This window comes from Mangifera indica, unplaced genomic scaffold (assembly GCF_011075055.1).
Source record: "Mangifera indica cultivar Alphonso unplaced genomic scaffold, CATAS_Mindica_2.1 Un_0061, whole genome shotgun sequence".
NCBI classification, from domain to species: Eukaryota; Viridiplantae; Streptophyta; class Magnoliopsida; order Sapindales; family Anacardiaceae; genus Mangifera; species Mangifera indica.
This window is the reverse complement of record NW_025401153.1, coordinates 130,648-152,788: the sequence shown is the minus strand read 5'-3', so window position 1 is coordinate 152,788 and position 22,141 is coordinate 130,648. Positions and strand designations below refer to the sequence as shown.

The 22,141-nt window shown below is 30.2% G+C and overlaps 2 protein-coding genes across 2 annotated transcripts; one reads left to right on the top strand and one right to left on the bottom strand.

The window, feature by feature from the left end:
- Positions 1-2,476: 2,476 nt before the first annotated feature.
- Positions 2,477-4,341, bottom strand: LOC123207130 (1-aminocyclopropane-1-carboxylate oxidase 5-like). The gene is made up of 3 exons (XM_044624397.1): positions 4,232-4,341; positions 3,881-4,107; positions 2,477-3,074 (listed from the first exon to the last, which is right to left on the bottom strand). The coding sequence occupies exons 1-3, from the start codon at positions 4,331-4,333 to the stop codon at positions 2,477-2,479; spliced, it is 927 nt and encodes a 308-aa protein (XP_044480332.1). The 5' UTR covers positions 4,334-4,341.
- Positions 4,342-9,163: 4,822 nt separating this feature from the next.
- LOC123207142 (amino acid permease 3-like) lies at positions 9,164-21,536 on the top strand. Its single transcript, XM_044624411.1, has 9 exons — positions 9,164-9,179; positions 9,529-9,888; positions 9,962-10,167; positions 19,038-19,137; positions 19,221-19,463; positions 19,612-19,705; positions 19,822-20,030; positions 20,148-20,287; positions 20,883-21,536. Exons 1-9 carry the CDS (start codon positions 9,164-9,166, stop codon positions 21,534-21,536), a joined length of 2,022 nt encoding a protein of 673 aa, XP_044480346.1.
- Positions 21,537-22,141: the final 605 nt, after the last annotated feature.

The window sequence follows — 22,141 nt, the reverse complement described above, 5'->3', positions numbered from 1 at the left end:
CTGAAGTGTAAAGTATAAAATTTTAATTTCATATTGAAAAATATGAGCTTCTAATATGAGAATTTTATAACATTGGACTCTTCAATCTCAATAACTAGTATTTGAGGTGTGGTTTTTTAAGGTTTATATTTTTAGTATTAGAGTTATCACTAACTGTCCTAGTTGCAATCCTGTTACACAACTGATAATGTTGATATTGTAGTATTAACTCTTGGTTGACCGTACCCAGGGCTAGCCTTTCATCCCCTAACAAGGAATAGGGAGTTAGCACATAGTCAGTCTGCATAGCTGTTAGAACTATGGATTGTGGCTTTGGGCTCTAAATGTAATAGACTACAGAAAAATTGAAGTTACAAAGAGTAAATATTATAATCACCGGCATTGGCTCCCACAAGAAGATTGGGTTGGCACATACACTTAAAATTCCTTTCTTCCTTTGACTACTAAAAACAATAATTGTATGCTCTCATTTACATTATGATAATAGAAATCTAGTCTCACAAACACTTTTTGGATCTGAAATATGATTGATAGAGACAATTGCTTGATTATGTGTACCATTTGTTGTTTATTTTATTGTTTGAGACATGTTGGTTCAGTGAGGAAGTTTCTTAATCAAATATCTCTGTTGAACTTTCTGTCACTGGATTTGTCCAATGAAAAGAATTGACATTTTGATGATTTAAATTATTTCCAGGTCAATGCCTTTGAATTATGTTATACTTATATCCCTATATGGGCATACTCCCTGCAGTGTAATTGTTCACTGAGCTGTAATTCTATTCATTATTGGCGGAATGGCATTTTGCCACGCAAGGTCTGATGAAATGTCAAATTCTCAAATATTTAAGTTTTAAAAATTCAAAATTCCATTCTATTTTTTTAAGTAAATTTTGTTTTTTTTTTAAATAATTATTTTACCCTTTTAATAAAATCACAAAACTGATGTTAATACTTAATTTGATTGTCAAATTATGAATATATTCTTATTGATTTAAAAAATTATCACTTAAATCTTTACAAATGTTAAAACTCTAATTAACATTAAAATATTACATTTTCTATAGTTTTTGGGATATATTAAAATTTTAAAAACACCCCAAACTTTTTTTAAAATTTCAAACCCCTAAAAATTCAATAACACCCAAATATTTTAAAAAAGAGAATGTTATGTGTACGTATTTTTGAGTACACAACTAATGTGTCATAATATGAATGATGTTGCTTTATACTTAATTCAATTTAAAATCATCTAATCATTTGGTGATACACATTAAATGTATATTTATTTGTATACTCAAATGAGTACTTATAATTTTATTGTTTAAAAATTATAATTCATCTCCAAAGAGTTGTCATTTTGAAAGAAAACTACAATCAAAAAAATTATACAAAATGACATTTTTACTTGTTCACTTACGGAATTCATTGACAAAAGTGGATAATGGGTGGGAATCTTGATTTTTGAAACTCAAGGGTGAGAATTTGTCATTTCTGCAAACCTTGGGTAGGTAATAGTCTTTTGGCCTTATATTGTACATCCCAATACTTTTCACAAGTTCTTTACATATTAGAGCCAAAACTAGCGGTTTCTTTAATAAACACATAGTTCCCTTCTAAGAATCTAAACTATAACTCATAATCATTTAAATTAATCAACCATGTCTTAATATGAATCTCTTCTTGTGTTGAATTTGGATGCACCATCTTCCTTTAATTGAATTTATGGACATGCCAATTCATGGAGAAATTCCTTAACCCACTAGTTTATACAGACCAAAATATCTCTTCAACATTAAAAGCAAGCATAATTTGACTTAGTTATATTTCTTCATATCAAATGCTTATAGAATAATATTGTCATGGCTCAAGGTGGGTGTGATAGGGATTTGCACAGACATGGTTGATAGATGTGCTTAAAAGTGAGTGTGAGTAATTGTTAGTTTCATAGGTGTATTGTTGTTTGTTGGGGGTGCTTCAATCACGAGGTGTACGCAAGGTAGCCCAGGTCACATTGAAGGGGGATTAGACCATCCTTGTAAAAACTAGTTAAGAGTTGGAGCTACTCCCCTTTTGAGTTCGAGATAGGACAAAACTAGTAATCTTAACTTATAATATAGATACATGTAAAACTGATTCTCCAGAAGACAGTATCGAAACAAGTTGTAAATTTTAGCGAGCGACGATATGCATTGGACTATGAGACAAAAAGGGGTAAATATTTGTATATTACTAGTGACTTGGAGACATGCATGGAAGAACATGTCAGCATGCAGTATCCAGCTGTGAAGTCTTCTTAGACAGAAAAATATAGTTTCAGTACTCAAACCAGACCTTAAAAACTACAATTAAACTTTGACCCCATGCAAGCTTACACAATAGGAAAGAGATCATCTTAACAATCTAAGAAAATAAAATTAAAATCACAATAATAAAGCTGTAATAATCTTCTAATATGAAATTTTGTAGTTCTAAATTATATGGCTTTCACAGCTTTGAACCTTGGTTCTTTAGGGAGGAACTTCTGTTCAGCATAAACCGACATGTAGTCTCCAAACACAAACTTGGGATAAACTTGTTCCATTTCTTGGTTAGCCTTTTCTATGAGCTCTGGTGCAGGAGCTATGGTGGCTTTGAGTGATGGATTGTAAAACGAAGCAATGGATTTCCTATTCCCATCTGGTTTAGCATTGACTCGATGCCAAACACTCTTGTACTTTCCATTGCTCAGGACTTCGATCTGATCACCTGTGTTGATCACAATGGTGTTTCTTAATGGCTGGACATCGATCCATTCGCCGTCCTTGAGGATTTGAAGGCCGCTCACTTTGTCGTCTTGGAGGAGTAAGATGACTCCTCCAGCGTCGGTGTGAGCTCGAAGACCATTGACGAGCTCAGGATGTGGGCATGGTGGGTAGTGGCTCACCTTTGTTCCGAAGAAGGCGTTGTATCCATCACCATTGTTGAATGCCCTCTTGATGTAGCCCTTTGGCAATCCCAAGTTCTCATCCGTTACTTCCATCACTCTCTCGGCAAGTTTCTTCAACTCAGATCGGTACTCCATCATAGTTTCCCTGTCAACAATATCTCAAGTTGGCTTATTAAATTATAATGAGAAATTTCTGTAGCATGAAAATAGAAACGCAGAAATGTGGAAACACAAAAATGCTTTTTTTTTTTTAATATAGAAAAATTGTTGAAAGCATATAAAGATGAAAAATATAAATATCTAATTTTATAAAAAAAATACTATAGCTTTTATTTCTTAAAAAAAATATAATTTTTTAGTAACAATAAGGTATGCACTTAATGAATTTGATCTATTAATTAATAACCAAATAAATAGTGTATATCAAATCTTATAAAACTAATTTTTCGAGTGTTTGCCAACAATCGGAAACATTAGAGATAGAGAAATGAGATGAGTTATAATATGCTGAAAAGGAAAGAGAAGTTTCAAATGTTGGAGAAGAGAGGAGATACAATCAAAGGTAGAGTTCGAAATTGTAAAGAAGAATAAAACATGAAAATGATTTTTAATTAATTAAAAAAATAAGGAGAAAATACACGTTTCAAATTTTTTTATATTTCTAGAAAGCCCCTAAGATGTTTTGTTCCGGTTTCATGATGTTTTAGAAATGGAAACATTTCTAAAATGCAAAAACGGAAATGTTTCTGAAATGTAGAAACAGAAATGTTTTCAAAATGTAGAAACAAGTCAAAAAGAGGCCAAGCTAAATTGTCATAGAAATCTGATTCATTTCACACAATTTTTTGACTTGAATAGATTTTAAATTCTGTTCAAAAGCTGCTTCAATTAAACTACAAGAAATTCTCCAAAGAATGATCACTAAAGAAAAGGTTGAAACTTTAAGCTTACTTGAATCCAGGGGTTGCTGGTGGCCATTCATTATCATCAGTGAGAAGGAAGACATCTTCCCAATCAAAATTCTCCAACTTCTCACCGCTCTTCATCTCCGCCAACTCATTCATCTTCTTCACTGCGGCAGAGTTCTTGAATCCCTCTTCCCTCTCCAGCTTAAAGCACTCGGCGGCCACCTTCTTCACCCTCTCCATAAGCTCCTCCGAGATCCCATGGTTCTCCAGCTACACCAGTCAATAAACTTGAGTTAAATACTTTCATATATTAAAATGTACATTTTAGGAAAAGATTGGATCAATATTACTGCTGCCCTCCATGTATTTAAATACCCTTTTCCATGTTATATACCTGAAAGAATCCCCATTCCTCGCAAGCAGTGGCTATCTCAGCCATTGTCTTGGCCCTCTCCTCACTGTTGAGCTTCGAGAAATCGATCACAGGAATCGCCATAGTCCAGTTAAGAAAAATATATCAAACCAAATAGTTAACAGAGAGAGAGAGAGAGTTAGGTTTTTTGTTGTTCAAAGCAGTGGCTAGGGTTATTTATAAAAGAGCTTCCCGCCATTTTATTGGATTGTCAACTCTATATTAATTAAATAATTGATGGGACGGTGACGTTTTATTGTTTTATTTATAGATTAAAGTCAATGCTGTGCTGTCACAAGCATACTTTTTCAGGTGATTACCTTGTTAATTAATCAACTAATTAGTAATTAGTCTTAATTCTTCTTTATTCAACTGCCACGTGGATTTCAGATGGGCTAATGACTCACTGGCTAAAATATCGGTTAACTACTTGTAAATTTCATAAGAAATTTGTTAAAACGAAGTAATCCTAGGATTTCTTATAATTAAATTCAAGTTGATCAGATGATCTTCATTTTCTAATAATGATCTAATGGTTGTGATTAACTAGATCTGCCAGATAATTGGAGAAGAGATTTAGATCTCCTATTGCCCATAAATTACTTAACTAAATTACCTACCTTAATTATAATTATTTTGAATCATCGATCTTTTCAAGCATCATCTTGCTTGTAATTGAGATCTCTGCCGACTAGTCGTCCTCCGTTGATCCTGTTGATGACTCCAATGAACTGCTACCCTTCTGACATTTGTACAATTAGTCCTCCTGTTGATAATTAAACTAATTAACTCGTTCAGGCCACCCTCTGATATTCTATACACAATATTATAATTAAACTTTATCTCCCTTCCGATGTTGGACGTGGATGGTCTAGATAATCTTTTGTATTATACAGAATACCAAACCTACAGCAATATTCTGCATTGAATTGTATTATAGAAATGTGGAGGAGGTAAGGCATGTAAAAGACGAGAGTAAATGATCTGTAAACGAAGCAGCTGTGTTGTGTGAAAATATATGAAATAAGCCTGGTGGGTAAGGCTGGCCTTCTCATCACGATTCCAGTTGTCCGAATGTTAGGGTACAACTGACAAGGGACAGATAATTTTGGCCGTCGGATCAAGTGTTAGAAACTTTAATTAAATTCTTCGCTGTACTTAGCAGTACTTGGGAAATTTTGTGGTGATTAGATTAGAAGGTTGGAAATGGATTTTATCACTGGCAGGCATGTTCAAGGTCCCATTGACAATATGTAAATATTATTATAAGTTTTACAATGATGCATAAATGTAGCTCCACAGTGCTTCATTTTGCTTGGAAATTTGTTTTAATTTTATATAATATGGTGATTATTATTTTCTTATAATAAAATTATGTACATATTTAAGTATATAAATTAACTACATAGATAATGTTATTGAAAATAATTTAAATATATCAAACATAACATTCTATGAATATTATAAATTTTGTAAATATTAGTATGAGTACCCAGCTTCGAGTTTGAGATGAAATCCATTTGAATATGACACAAAGTGTTGACGTGAGTCACTTCTATGATCCTATTTGCCCATATATTGCATTTCTTTTGGGAGATAAAAACTACTATATAATTTTGATTTTCTATATGTGGAGAAGAAGTAGAGAAAAAAATATCTTCTAGAAAATATTACGTTTATATCTCTTAAGGGAAGACAGTTTTGGACTTTAAATAATAGTCCAATTGTTAATAACTTTTATACTAACTGTTCTTAACAATTAAAGTAAATTGAGTTGAGTTGATTTGTCGTGAGTGTACCCAGATCCGATAGATATATTATCATATGATTGAATAATTTTAAATTAAAGATAAAATAATATCTACTCATATAATTATATATCATCTATGAATACTTAAATTGTATAATGTTATAGAATCTTACTGCTGATCAATAAGTTAATATAATTAAGATCATCTTTGGTACGGTATTAATTTATCAATTTCTTCCTTTGGCAAGTCTTTCTTTCACATTTTAATTATATAAAATTGTTAATTAAAATAATTCATAAGACTTTTTTCAGAAGGTTTGGACGTACATAATCTCAACTTAATTAATAGTCTCGCAAAAGCTTATCAAATTAGGAAATGTTCAATAAGATTTTGTCCAAAAATATTTTATGATTATGTTTGTGCATTAATTTATATCATCCTAAAGAAATATAGATTATTTTTTAATGGGAATTTAGTTCTTGTTTTACTTTGGGAGAATCCATTATTAATAATAATTTCATTACAATTGGCATTCATTAATTAATTAAGCTCTCGGTAACTAGTGTTTTTAAAATTGAACTGGATTGACCAGTATAATTGATTGAACCATAAATCAATTTACAATCCAGTCTAGTCTCATAATTCAGTTTGATCTATATATAAATATTAACTTATTTAAAATTTGGTAAAACTCGATAAATCAATTAAATAGGAAAAACTATTTAAAACCAACAATTCATAATCGGTTTTTTTTCTTTACCTATATAATAAAGTGTTAATTGTTTAATTATCATATCTGAAATTATGTTTTATATTTAAAAAATATGATAAATATTTGATGCTATCAAAAAAATATATAATAATTTGATAATATATTAAATTGGTTGATTGTCCGGTTAAATCACGAACTAATAAAATGACTGATTTGATCACCAACTTAGTTTTAAAAACATTGTTGGTAACCCCAATAATTAGGCATAACATAACCTTCTTAATTAATAGTTAGAGGTTAAGTTTCGTTTGAACTGCAAGAGACGCAATTCAGCCAAACATAATATTATAATAATCATCCAGGATAACATTATAAATTGATCATGCAACGGAAATTAAAGATCATATGCTACATGATTGGGATTATTGTGATTCATATTATTAAAAAGATATAATAATAATAATAATAATAATAATAATAATAATCATAAGCCAGCAATGGGAGAAGTTCAAATTCATTCCCCGGAGACACTGTTTGAATAAAAATTTGCCTTGGAGTTGGCGTCGAAACGAGTGGTATTCATGCATGCATGAGACTTGAATTGAATACTTAGAAATTACAATAAAATTAAGAATTGTCTTCCTTACAATTCATCCAAGAATAATAAGTAATTAAGTAAAACCCTCTCACTCACACATGCTGCTGACTAATGGTGTTTCTCCCAAGCCATTCAAGGAGCTGACAAAGGAAAATTTTGTCTAGGCTCTCTGTACATAGATTTGGTTTTTGGTCACTGTCTTAAATTGTTTTTTAATTTAATCAAATCCTAAAATAGAATATTTAATTTAATAACAAATGTATTATATGTGGCCAAATGCCTTTTCCCACCTGGGCTGTGATGAAATAACATTTTTTTACTATTAAGTTTGAAAAGTCTATTTTCTCATTTTTTTGGTTAAATTTGTTAATAAAATTTATTAAATTAGTTTTATATGGTTAGTAAAAAGAAAAAAAATATTATTGGTCTTTTATTGAAACTAAATAATTGCTTGCCTCCCAAAAATTTATAAAAGTTTTATCATATCTTGCTTAATAATAATGTTGCAATAAACAAAGATAATTATTTTAGAAGAATTTCATTCGGTGTCGAAGTATGATGACATTTTTGTTTATTGCATTGAAATTTAAACCAACTTGTAACTCACATCTCATATACGGAAGTTGTACCTTTAGCTTTCAGATCCATTGGCTCCTCTCTAGGTGACAAGCGTTTTTCGATAGCTAATTAAAAATGAAAAAGGGCAAAAAAGAAAACAAAAAAAGACAAATAAAGAGAAAAAAGAAAAACATAAAATAGCTAGTAAAATTATATAATTTGTTTGTACTATTAAAAGTGAAAGTGATATTAGCCTCAATATATTATACAAAGTGACAAAATATCTTTTAATCATTAAAATTAATCTTTGATTTTAAAGGATGGATGAGAAAAATGACTTTTCAAACTTAGTAGGAGGATGATATCTTTCATCAAAGTTCCGGTGGGAAATAGTGATTTGGTCTTTATATGCCAGCGCAGTCCAAACTTTGTTGGACCAATTTCTATAAAAAAATTAACGAATGTGATTGACTTCTGGCTGGATTAACAATTGATTAGTCAGTTTTATAATAAATAAAACAATTAATAATACAAGATTAATGCTTAATTAGTTGCATAATTAACTACCTGTAAACCACTCCACAGTAGTGATATTTCTATAAACTTGATTTTATTTTGTCAACTAACTAATAACTATGACAAACAAATTTACCCATAATTAATCGGATTTCGTTTGAAGATAAATATAAAATTTTTTAATTGGATTTAGGGCTCTTCAAAGAAATTATATGTATTCATACAGATCAAGATGGTAATATGTGATCCAAAACATGGCTGATAATTCTCTCTTCTACGTATTGATTCTTTTATAATAAATATGATATAAATTTCTTCATTCAAGTGTATGAATTACTATATTTGTGATATGTGTTCTTATATCGACTGAAGCATAATGTGTTATATGATATTGAATATGAATCATTGCACAAGTATATTCACTACCAAGACATGATATTAAATATATACAAAATATTGTTTTTCACTTGAAAATTGTTATGCTAGTTTTAGTGTTTATATTATGGTAAACATGATTTGATTAATTTTTTTTAATCTCATTCCTAATTGTTCAATGTTTGATTATTAGGTTGAATACTGAATTTTTTTATTTGAAAATAAATACTATATAAAATATTATTTTTGTGCCTGAGTATATTTGTAATACTTACTATACAGAATGTCTTGTGTTTAAATGTATAATTGCAAGCTACTTATTTTATATGTTAATACATTGGTTTTTTTTTTTATGTGTTGTTTCTGCTGTGATAAATATGATGTAATATTTTTTGTACAAGTGTATGGATTACTGTGTTGGTGATATGTGTCCTTATATTGGATGAAACATAATGTGCCACACGATACTGTATAGGTATCATTGCACCAGCACATTCACTGCTCGAGTAAAGGCTAGCGTATGATATTGAATATGTGCAACATATTATTTTTTACTAAAAATTGTTATTTTTCTTTAACTAATGTTGCAATTTGTGTTATGCAATTGCATGCTATCTTTGTTAAATGTGATAAAAATTGTTTTGTTTCAAGTATGACAAATATGATTCAAATTAATTTTCTTATTTTAGTCACCGTTTTATCTTTTATTCCTAATTGTTCAATTTTGATTATTAGGTTGAATTCTGAATATTTTGATTTGAAAATAAAGCTTTTGATTATGAGGTTGAAGTTTTAAAAGTTGATCGCGAAAAATACAATTGCATAACTTTCATTAAAGATGTTAAAGTGTGTGCAGATGCAGAGAATGAGATTGTTGAATATTATCCAGATGAAAGGTTTAAGGTAGAGGCTAAGTTGCCTTTATCAAGGGCTAAGTATCTAATAGGAGAAGATAAAGATATGAATTTTATTTTCCAACAGTATGAGGTTAAAGGGTTGAAACAAATAAGGTTTGAAGTTGAAGCTATTCTTGTGGATATAATTGACAGTGTTAGATTGTTAGAAACAACTTCCAATTGTGTAGGAAATGAGTTTGACGATGAGGGTGTTGTGGATGATGAGTCAAAAGGTTTAAAAAAAAAATAATACAGATGAATTTGTTGTCAAAGATGAGTTTCATTGGAGTGATACTAGTGTTGAAGGCATTGGTGAGGAGAGAGATCTAAATATTACTAGCGAGGGAAATGAGGAGATAGTTAGAGATCCAAATACTATTGGGGAGGGAGTCACACATGCTGCCAATGAAGATGAGGCAATAGCGAGAGAAGAGGGATTTTATGGTGGTGAGCTTCTAGATTATGGGTCTCATAGTGATTATTATGTGGGAGGATCTAGTGATGATGATAATGTAGTTTTAAAATTTAGCATATTATTAAAAGGTCAAGCATTTCAATGTGGGGTTGATGGGAAGATATATTTCAGTGTTGGGTAAGTATTTAATGGGGTCGAACATTTCGAGAAAATATTCAAAAATTATATAATTCAAAGGGATTTTGCTGTGAGAAAAATTTATAATAAAAAAAGAAAAAAATTTACAAGTGTGTTATTAAGGAATTTGTTTTATGCTATTAATAAGTCTACAAATCAAGCAGATTTCATACAAGCCTTGAATGATGTTAAGGTTGTTGATAAAAATGCTTATAAATGAATTTTAAACAATAATGTAACTTGTTGGTTAAGAAATTTTTTCAAAACCAATGTGAAATCAGATCACATCACCAGTAACATGAGTGAATCATTCAATCAATGGTAGGGAGCAGATAGAGGGTTGATTATGTTAAGTTTGCAGGAGTTGTATAGGAGAAGGGTTATGATTAGAATAAGAACAAGAAAACAAGTTGGTATTGATTGAGTGACTGTAGTTCTGCCAGTCATTCATAGAAAGCTAAATAAATTGATTGAAAATGCAAGGAATGCTAGGGTGACATGGCTTGATAATGATTAATTTGAGGTTATTGATCATAGTTCCACAAAGGGAAGAACCTACACATTGCAGTTACAATTACAAACATGTGATTGTGGGTTATGACAATTGTTTGGTGTCGCATGTGTCCATGTAGTTGTATTTTGATGAGGAATTTTTAGACTTTTGAGGAGTTTCTACACCTTAAGTTGAAAATTAAGTTTTACATGAAGACATATTCTGGATACATTCATCAAATCCCAGACATGAAGAATTGGCCTGAGGTTGGGACTGTAAAACTTTGGCCACCTCAAATACTTAACAAGGTAGATAGACCACCAAGAAGTGGGAAGAGAGACAAATCAAAAGAACCCAAAAAGGAAGAAGCATAACAATGAGGTATACATTTTGTCAAGAGATAAGACACAATAAAAAAAAGGTTGCAAGAATAATCCCTTGAACTTCAACAAACAGAAGGTAAAACCTTATATTTTTTAAGAGTAATTATTTTTATTTGTTGTTAAATTTACTATATTAAATCTCATAACTTATATGGTTTACAGAGAAGAAGCAAGTCGTTAACCTAACATTACAATGTCAGAATTCATCAATAAAATGTCACTGGGATACTCTGATTTCTTTGCTTAAAATTATATTTCATATATATCTATAAAACTAACATTTTCCTTACAGGTCAAAGTTCAACCTAAACCTCCACACAAGCTTCAACACTCACCCACAAAGAGATATGTGATACAAAGTATTATAATGGTAGTTGTTGAGTATAATTTTATTGTTTCATGTGTTTCTAGGATTGATGGTTTAGTGGATATGTGTCTGTTATTAGCGGAGTTTGAATTTTTATCCTGTTGCACTTGATTTTTTTTTTTTTTTTGTAATTCAACTCATTTGTGTGTTTGTGTGGCTTCTATTGAGGTTAAAGATAGAGTTTGTGTTTATGTTGTAGTCATAGATTGTGTTAATTCTAATGGTGGAGTGTTTATATTGTTTAGTGTTTTTTTGTGTTAATTATGAAATGTGTTTTTGTGTTGTTGAGTTTGGTTATGTTACTAATGAAGCTTTTGCACGTGCTAATAGTATAGATTTTGGCTATATTTGGTGCATATTTTTGGTACATAAGTTTGAGACTTTGGTTGAAACCATTGCTGATAAGTTGTAATATTTTTAGAAACTGATGCCATTATATATTCTAAATGATTTTGTAAAGTTATTGTGAATTGTTGTATAGTTGATAATGTAACCATAGGATTCACAAATTTTTGTTGGAAAATTTTGTAAACATTATGACATTAACAATCAAAGGATTTCAATCTCTTTTTTAATATAGATGATTTAATTTCTTTTTTAAATTTTGTTTTTTTTTTTGAAATTTGAATTGAATTGAGAATCGACATATTATGTTAGTTTTACTAATTTAAACATACAATATATTATATAAACATAAAAATCCAAGAAATTCAAACATGAAAATCCAAGTTGTGTTATTACTTTTTATTTAGTTAATAAAAGACATTTAAATCATTATAATAACTATATGAAAAGCACATTAAACAGAGATAAATTAGATAAATCATTTGCCAAATTAAGTGTATTTAAGTAATTTTAGGTCAACATTACATATAATAACAAAAAGTCAATCAAAAGGGTATTATAGTAAATGTACATTGTACTGTACTGTTTCTGTTAACGGAATTACTATTTGGGTTAGAAACTATTATTAATACTAACTAAGGGTGGAAAAGTGTTTTTGCACCAAACCTTGGGTGGAAAATTGTTAATTACTCTCCAATTAAATATGTAAATATTCCATCTTTAAATCATGCTATTTTCAAACGATGTTTCCATATTGCACTAGTATGTGTTGTATGATATTTACAAAATAGAAGACCTTTCCCTATAGCGCTCCAAAGAATCTACCTTTGTTATGAAATATATATATATGTATATACACAGACACAGACACACACATACGCATACATTTATAGTGGTGGACTCATAAATGTTACTTACGAGGGTTAAGGTTACAACAACAATTTTCAATTAAAATAAACATAAATATTTGTATTAATATACATTTATTAAGTAATACATTTATAATTGTTTTTGTTGTGATGTTATCTTTTGAAAATATTGTACAATAACTTTATAATCAATACTACCAAAAACAGTTTTTTCTATATACATAACTAAAGTATTATTCAACTATTGATAATTTATTTTATTTTGCAAATGATTCTTCACAAAATTTATTATTGAAAATACTCTAATTACATTAGCAATGACAACCAGTAAAATTAATGCAAATTTCATCAACAAATAAACAAATGGAAATTTTTATTTTTGTTAGTTAGTTTCAACAATTACTTTTACAAGATTTTCAACCTTGTTCAATCCCATAAATTTGACATTAAAACATATATTCAAAATGTAAACATCAAGTATAAAATATTGGGGAGAAATGGTTGACAATGTTTCGATACTTGAAGGAATAACTTAACAATAATGTGAATTGAAGGTGGAAGAGGGTTGACAATGTTGTGGAGAAAGGGGTAAGTAGGTAAGAAGCACAAATTACTCTCTCTCACTTAGTCTGCCTCTACTACTTGCTTATAGAGTTGGATTCAAGTTAAACTAAACTCAAACTTGATTTGGTTTGAGGGGAGTTGAACTTAAGCTTGAGCTCACCGAACTCCCCTTAAAGTTGTTCAAGCTCAACTCACTTGAAAGGAGAAGAGCTCAAATTGAACCAAGTTAAGTTTTAAGCTCAGTTTGATACTGTAACAAACAAAAGAATGACTAAAATTACATTATTTTGATGCATCCTAATCAAAATGATGTTACTTTAATAAATTTATATCAAAATTTTTCAGGGTTGTGAGCATAGCAGGCCAAACACCCCTTAAACTTGAACTTAAGCTCAAACTTAAAAATTTTTAATTCTCAAACTTGAACTTAAATTCATTTTAATCGAGTTTGTTTGAATCAAACTCGTTTTCGAGTTTAAACAAACTCAATTAAAATTCAACGCTACTTGTTTAATTATTCAAAAATTGAAAATACATTTGATAGCATAACATATAATATAAGAGGCAAAATAGTGTGTGTATATATATATATATATATATATATATATATATAGATACATACACAGAAAATCAAAATCACTCTACTAGGATTTAAAATGGTCGCACACAACACAAAAAGACAAGTGAAAGAATAAACGCCCAGAATTATTTGATGGACCAGCAGCGCAAAGTCCCCAAAGCCGACATACTAGGTTCCCCAGCTTTCTCTTTAGGGTCCCTTAAAAGATATGTGTGTGTGTGTGTCTGTGTCTGTGTGTGTATGTGTATATATATATATATATATATATATATATATATATATATGGCAAATTGGCACAAGGCATGGACTGAAGGAATAATATACCCAAACTGTACTGAGATGTAAAAAAGAAAAAGAAGACACCAAATATACAATTGCAAAAGATAACCCCAATGTCAATGAAGTACTTAAAAAATCAGTAGGAATAATGTTTATCATATTCCCTGCCATTTCTTTATATATTTTCTTTGTTATGTCAAACATAAAATGTTTATTATAATATTTAAGAGTAAATTAATTTCTCACTCAAGTTTTGACCTAAAATCACTTTTTTAATTATATGATGATATAAATAATATGTTACTATTTAGAATCATATCCGGTTAACTAAAAGTTAACGTAATCAGAATAAAAAAGTTAAATAATCATATTATCTCAAATAATTTCACTTTTCAATATTACTATATCACCCTAAAATTAACAAACATTTAAAAGAACGCTATCAATATTTAATTTGCGCAACACCCTATAATTTCACTCTTTCTTTCACTTTTATACTCTTTTTTCTCAAACCACCCTTTCTCTTTTCCAACGAACAATAGTTCAAAAGCTCGTTGACAAATTATGATGATGTGAAGTCATCATATTTTGTCTTGAATTTTTGGCACCGTCATTCATTGACAAAATCTGAGAGTGTTAACTTCTTCATTAGTTTCCCATGAGGTGGAGGAAAGGACAGTGATGTTGTTGTGGGTGGTTAATGCGGTGAGTTAATTGTGAGATGAGATTTTGGTCGATGATGACAAGGGCTAGGGATTCTAATTCTTGCAGGGACTAAATTGTTGTTTTTCAAACCTGTAAAGAGGCCTTATTGTCATGTTTAAAATGTGTGAGAATGTTTATTTTATGATTTTTCAAATTTTATGAATGATGAAATTACTATTTTATCTTTATATTGTTAGTATTTTTTTAATGAAGTTTGATTTTGGGTGAAAAGTGTTATTATGCCATCAAGCAGTGAAAAAACTTTTAGGTCAATCCTTGGGTGGGAAATGTAATTCACTGAATATGTAATTGTTAGATATTTATGGATTGCTTTCAAATTAACATGTTAAACATTATTCTTAGTGACCGTTTTAATTTTTTCCTTCTTTTAATTATTTTTAACTAACTTGAAATTGTGATTTTAAGAGTTAATAAAATTGATAAAATATTAGAAATTTTAAAATAAAAACTTGAGTTTAAGTTTTTATGACGTTTGTGAAATCTTGACTTACTACAAACTTGTGGGGCAAGTGATAACACTCTTTTGTATGGAAAAGTTTATGAGACTTGTAAGTTCTGAAATTAACGTGTATCATGCCAAAAATAATACTATCTTTATGGCTATGGATTCTCTATTCTTGCCACCATTTTGAAAGCGTTGACCTGCACTAATTTAATATATTTTTTTCTTCTTCTAAGAAGACACCTAAAGTAATAATTTATAATGCCATATTTTATATTTATAAAATTAGGATCTTAAGTATGGTAATTTACCTGTTTACATTAGATTAATTACAAAGAAATAATTTACTTATTTTATTATGGATAATGGCAGCTACATTATTCGAAATATCTTGACTTTCTCCAAAGTTGTCTTTTTTTTAGGTGATTGCGCACAGGTAGGCGTTGTAATAAGAGCTTATTGCTCAAATCTGACAGAATGTAATTCGTTATCTTTTGGCTTGGCCAGAGTATTTCGTTATCTTTTGGTTTGACCAGAATATGATAACAGTGGAGATTTTTTTTTTTTTTAAAATTTTGAAAGAAACGTACATAAAATTAACAAGTTCATGATTTTCAAGAAAAAACTTCTTTCTCGATGCACATGTGAATGAATTAGTTTGATTAATTGCACAAAGCTTGTACTTCCACTATTGCACGTATAGGAACTTTGCTTATAGTCATAAACTGAAGAAAGTTGTTTTTGTGACAGAGAGGCCTTATACTCAAACAACAAAGGGTGGGCATATAAATGGTGCCAAAAACTTGTTGTATCTTGCTCATAAATGCACAAATTGTCAAAAAATATAATATATATCGATTTTATAAGGATTGAGAAATCCACTATTAATTCGTTTCATGATCTTTATTAGCTAGAAAGTCTAAGTTGTATTAAGTTAAAATAACGAAAACTATTAAAACTATCATACTTTTACTAATACAGCTCACAATTGCAACTATATTTTTACTATTGAACTCGCATACCAAATGTTTTTAGCAAGTAAGACTTCACTAACAATTTCGTATAAACTTGTAAATAAACATTAAGCTCTTCATGTAATCGTGATATGTTGATGGTTGAATATTTTAAGTTATCCTAGTTACCCTGCAAGGTTGACTAAGCTTGTTAGCATTAGACAAACATCTATTTTCAATGTACATGGTTAATATAAACCTTTTACGTTCCGTGACTTTAATAACTACTCAAAGATTTGACATATTTCTAGTATCAAAGTTACAAGCTCAATAAATATATACACTAACTCTACACTTACCTTTCAATAGTTTATGTGAGTCTACTAATACAGTTAGACCCTAAAATTAACACAAGACATTATAAGTTAATTCATAAAATCAAATATCGACAATATTATTAAATATAAAATATAAAAGACTATAAGTTCATAGGGATGGAAAGATCTCTCTTTGTTCCTAGAATAATAAAATTCAATCACTCATATATAGTTTAAAACCAAAACAACAATTATAAAAATACATTATAAATTCGAGGCAAGGAAAAGAGTTGCAATTGTCACTCGGATATGGACTCGAATTGCTGACTGTTGTCCTCAGGTGTGTTGCTATTGAGTTCTAAAGTTGTTGTCTCCTGATGGCTTTCAGAAATTCAAAGAGTAGAACTGCTGTTGCTGAATCACAAGAACTCTGAATTCGAAAAAATGCTGAAGTCCAAAAAGCTCTCTCTATTATTCCTTAGCGAGTCTTTTATAGTGACTCCCCATGTAGAAGTAGGAATTGTTGATTTTGTCTAGATCTGCTTAACGCTAAATTTGTATCTTTTCTTATTCGTGTCTTTCTCAATTTGTGTTATCTTTGCCACTTGGATTTTATTTCTTATTTTTGCGTGGAGCTTCTAGCTCTCCAAATGCGATTAGAAATTTGTCATGCTTTCTTCTTTATTTCAACGCTTCTTTCTTGAATTTCCATGCATTTTCTTGTGAAAATGAAAATCAACTAAATAATTAAATCGATCACAAAAATTAATATAAAACTATTCCTAAACCTAATTATTTTGCCTAAAATACAATGAAATATCAAACCTAGAACACGGAAATGGACTAAAAATCTAAGTGCAACAAATTCCCCCAAACTTAAATCTTTACTTGTCATCAAGCAAAACCAAAAAACAAAGAGAAAATGTGCTACACAAATAATATCACTTGGGTACACAAATATTTTAGACATCTAGTAAAATCTATTTTAGTAAGAAATTTCTTAAAAGGGGTTGGAATTGCCAGTCTGCGATCTCAAATTAGTTGGTAACTTGATCGGCTCAACTCAACCCGAGAACTACCCTTACATAGCCATCACAACTGAGTGCGTTACACTTCAAGTTGAGCATATGCATGCCAAATTCACCGTCCCAACCTTCTTGCGCTAATGCGATTCAAGGCCCATAAACAAGACCATGTTTCCTATCTCCACTAATGTAGGTTTCATACTTTGAGGAATCAATAGGTCTTTGCTTTGGTTGTAACGTGGCTAGAGGGTTGATGGTTTATGAAATGAATTAGATCTAGAAACTTGCGTATGTATAGCATAGTCTGAGAAATTCCTTCTTTTTCTTTAGGGCTCCTTTTCTTAGATGCAAGGAAAGCGTATTTATTCTGGTATTTGATCTTTTACATGCTTCCCTTTGTTTCCTTTTCTCTCTCTCTCTCTCTCTCTCTTTTCTTTAAATCAAACATCTATTCCTCCTTCATGAAACTTATCTTTTTGTATTTCAAGGGTACTTTAGTAATGAGTCTTTTATTAGACTTCCTTGTTTTCCTTCCTCGGATTTGATCCTTCTATTATAAGCTTACATAGTATTATTTCTTATTTTATAATTTGATCCCATTATTCTAAAGGTATAATTTTTTCTTTTCATATTAATTTCTGCCAACTTAATTAGGTTGCTTCTAAGTTCAATTTCACTTTTTCGGAGTCTTACAATATTCAGCAATTTTTATTTCTTGGGCTCATAGCACACTATCCATGCAATTAAAATTTACAGAGATTTTATCATACTATTCATTTGCATAAATTATCAATCAAAGTTGTAGGTCGTCTATTTTTTTAAAATTAATTCTGGTTAATTTCTTCGGAAAAAATAAAATAATTAATCAAACAAGAACAACGGATTTGATTAATGCACAATTACATCTGTCTTTAGCATAATTTCCTTCCATTCCTGGAAAGTAAGATTCGAAAACAACACCGTCCCAAGTTCTACCAATTGGCATATAAGGTTTCAATGAAGTTGACTTGAAGCTTCCCTTTGGCATGCAGGATGGCGACTCTTAAGTTTCCTATTTAAATGAACTCATAGTCAATTCTAATTCCCTAAAAGCCGATCGAGTTTCCAAAGTTGCAGAGAGGCATTGTGCACAATCAACAGAGCGTTGACATATACAAGGTAATTAAATAAGAGTCTCGAGAAAGTTTTTATGGCCTGGGTTTTTGTTTCTCTTGTAAGGTGTGTGTCAATCTCAGTGTCAAGTAATAGCTGTGAGAGAATTACAGAGTCATAACTAGACTTAGATCACTAGAAAAGAGTTACATGGGGATCTGTACTAGTTAACACTTTTCTTGAAGCTTGTCTTTGATTTCAGTTATAATAGTGAACAGACTTTTAGATTATAAAATTTAGCACTACAGTCGTTGCTAAAAGTCTTTTTTTTGACGTTTTTGTTTTGCTTATAAAGATGGGTCAGACGACTGCTAATCAGAGCCCAGTTTCTATTGACTTGCATCTTGAAGCCCGCTCCAATTCCTCCTATGATGAAGTCCGCCTCAACCCAACTGGTAACTTTCTTTCTTAAACTTAATTTCTTAAAACCATTAAAATTATATTTTTTTCTGTTAATAATATTATGTTTCCTAACTAGGAACTGCTGTGTGGGCTGCGAGTGCTCACATAATAATGGCTCTTATAGGATCTGGAGTTTTGTCATTGGCTTGGGCCACAGCTCAGCTTGGATGGATTTTTGGACCAATTGTCATGCTCTTATTCTCTCTTGTCACTTGCTACACTTTTACTCTTTTTGCTGATGCAGTTTGTCACCCTTCTGGGGATCTTGTCTCCCGGGAAAGAAACTACACTTACATGGACATTTTCCGATCTGAGCTTGGTAAAATTTTCACTTCAGTAAATATATTAACAAATTGAGAGACTTTTTGTTAATATTAAGCAAAGTCATGACATTAAAAAAAATAAAAATCAGACATTCTTAAACTGTTTAATTGATATCTTATTTTTTAAGTTCTTCCTTTTCTCAGATGGGATTAGGTTCGACATAAGTAGAGTTGTTTATTACATAAGCCTTTTTGGAGTTGCCTGTGGCTACATTACAGAATCATCTGCATGCCTAAAGTGAGTTCTACATTATAGAATTTGAACATGTTTTTTTTTTATAGATATATATTTCTCAGTAATTCTTGTAGTTATTTGGTAATGATTAATGAGTCTACAATTTTTTTGTGAATCAGTGCTATTCAATGGTCACAGTGGTTTCACAGTGGTGGTGACAACCATATGAATCGAATCTTATGTGTGGTTATTTTTGGTGTAATACAAATTTTTTTCTCTCAAATTTATGGATTCGGAAAATTAAGGTGGCTTACCGTTCTGGTAACTGCGATCACATCCTTTATTTACTCAATGATTGGTCTTGGTCTTAGTATTGCTAAAGTTGCAGGTAATAACATACAACTTTATAGATATAAATTAATATATTTTTACAAATTTCAACTAAGTTGGAATTCATTTCTAGTTCATCCTCAGCTGATTAGTTTTTTTTCTCTTTGATTATCAGTAACTGGGAAATTCTTGGGAAGTTTAACTGTTGTAAGCATTGGCACTGTTGCTCACACCCAAAAGATAGAGAGGGCGTTGCATGCAGTTGGAGTTATCGCATATGCATATTCTTACTTCATCATCTTTATTGAAATACATGTAAAATCGTATCACTTCTTTTTTAATATTACCAGAAAAGAAAGAAAGAAAGAAATTATATACATGCATTTATATTTGGAATTTTGCACGATAAAAAAGGAGAATATTGCATACCTCTCCGCATATTGACCATATTTGAAGTTTTAACCTGTAATGAATCTCATTTAAAATTTAGTTTAATTTAATTTCTAAATTAATTTAATATATACGGAATTCTTTCATGACTCATGTTGTTTAAAAGTTATAACGTCTTTAAAATTCTTTCAATAATTGGTGCATGGCTTCAAGTACTTTATTGAGATTAATAATAATTATACCATTAGCTTCTTATAATCTCAAAACCAAATTTTGATTTATCCTTTGCTTAGCATTTCATCGGTTTTTTTTTTTTTTATATAGCTAGTCATCAGCTAGTTCATGAAATAACGATTTCAAAGTATTCTTGATTTATTTGTATTACAGTTTAAATATTGTAATGAAGAAGTTATTTAATATTCCCATAAGGGAATTAATGAATGTTAATAGCATCAGTGGGAAATCTTTTTTCCTACATAATCTATGTAGTGAACTAAATTAACAACTTGTGTGATTACAGGGCACGATCAAGTCTCCAACCTTAGAAGCCAAGACAATGAAGAAGGCATCCATAATAAGTGTTGGATTAACAACTTTAATCTACATGCTCTGTGGCTGCTTTGGATACGCTGCTTTTGGAGACTTATCACCTGAAAATCTCCTCACTGGTTTAGGATTTGATAAACCATTTTGGCTTCTAGAGATAGCCAAAGTAGCCATAGTTGTTCACCTCATTGGAGCATACCAAGTTTACTGCCAACCCCTCTTCATATTCATTGAAAAAGAAGCTTCTGATAGATTTCCATCAATGATGCCTATCACCAAAGAGATTCGAGTCCCAATCCCTGGATTTAGGAGCTACAAACTAAATTTGTCTCGCTTGGTTTGGAGGACAATTTTCGTCACTATAACCAGTGTGATTTCAATGATCCTTCCATTCTTCAACAATAGGGTTGGTCTCCTTGGAGCCTTAGGGTTATGGCCATTCACAGTGTACTTTCCTGTGGAGATGTACATAAGGGAAAAGAATATACTCAAATGGAGTACAAAGTGGATTGGCCTCCAAATCCTAAGTTTTGCCTGCTTCATTATTAGCATTGTTGCGGCTACGGGCTCTATTGCAGGATTTGTTGTTGACCTCAAGACTTTTAAGCCTTTCAAGTTCGCTACCTGATTGCCACTTATCACACTTTTACAAAGACAATGTATACTTAAAAGGTTGTGAGTCCTAAAAGAATTACAGCTAATAATTATGTTGAAGAGATTATCCGAGGTTGAAAACCATCTATGTTTTATTATTAATATTAATTTATTTGGTTTATAATATACTAAAAAAAGTCAATAATCTTTTAAATTATCAGATATATGATATATAAGATTATCTAATTATCACATTCACATTAGTTTTAAAAATTATCAAAATAACTTTAATTTTATTCTTATTAACTTTTTTTATGACCAAATTACTATAATTTTGATTGAAATAATAAGCGGCATGAGTAATATTTCAGAAAAAATATATTGACAATAACATAACAATTTCAAAAAAAAAAAAAACCAATTAAGTTCATAGTTTGACATTATGAAAAAAAAATCCTAATATATTATTGAAATAGAATATATTTTAGAAAATATAGAAAACAAATATTTAATATAAGACGTTAATTTAATCAAGGCCAAAGGACTTATTCCCACTCAAAGTATGTTATTTTCCTAAATTTTTCCCTTTTATCTTTGAAAATTTCAAACATAGTTAAAGACGAGGGGTGGGGAAAGGTC

Bases quoted from the DNA above. Each gene is read 5' to 3' on its own strand.
- LOC123207142 (XM_044624411.1), top strand. The intron at 19,138-19,220 runs GTAACTTTCTTT...TTTCCTAACTAG, and splicing joins AGTCCGCCTCAACCCAACTG to GAACTGCTGTGTGGGCTGCG. The intron at 19,464-19,611 runs GTAAAATTTTCA...TCCTTTTCTCAG, and splicing joins CATTTTCCGATCTGAGCTTG to ATGGGATTAGGTTCGACATA.
- LOC123207130 (XM_044624397.1), bottom strand. From the start codon at position 4,333: ATGGCGATTCCTGTGATCGATTTCTCGAAGCTCAACAGTGAGGAGAGG. The intron at 4,108-4,231 runs GTATATAACATG...TGACTGGTGTAG, and splicing joins AGGAATGGGGATTCTTTCAG to CTGGAGAACCATGGGATCTC. The intron at 3,075-3,880 runs GTAAGCTTAAAG...TATTGTTGACAG, and splicing joins CCAGCAACCCCTGGATTCAA to GGAAACTATGATGGAGTACC.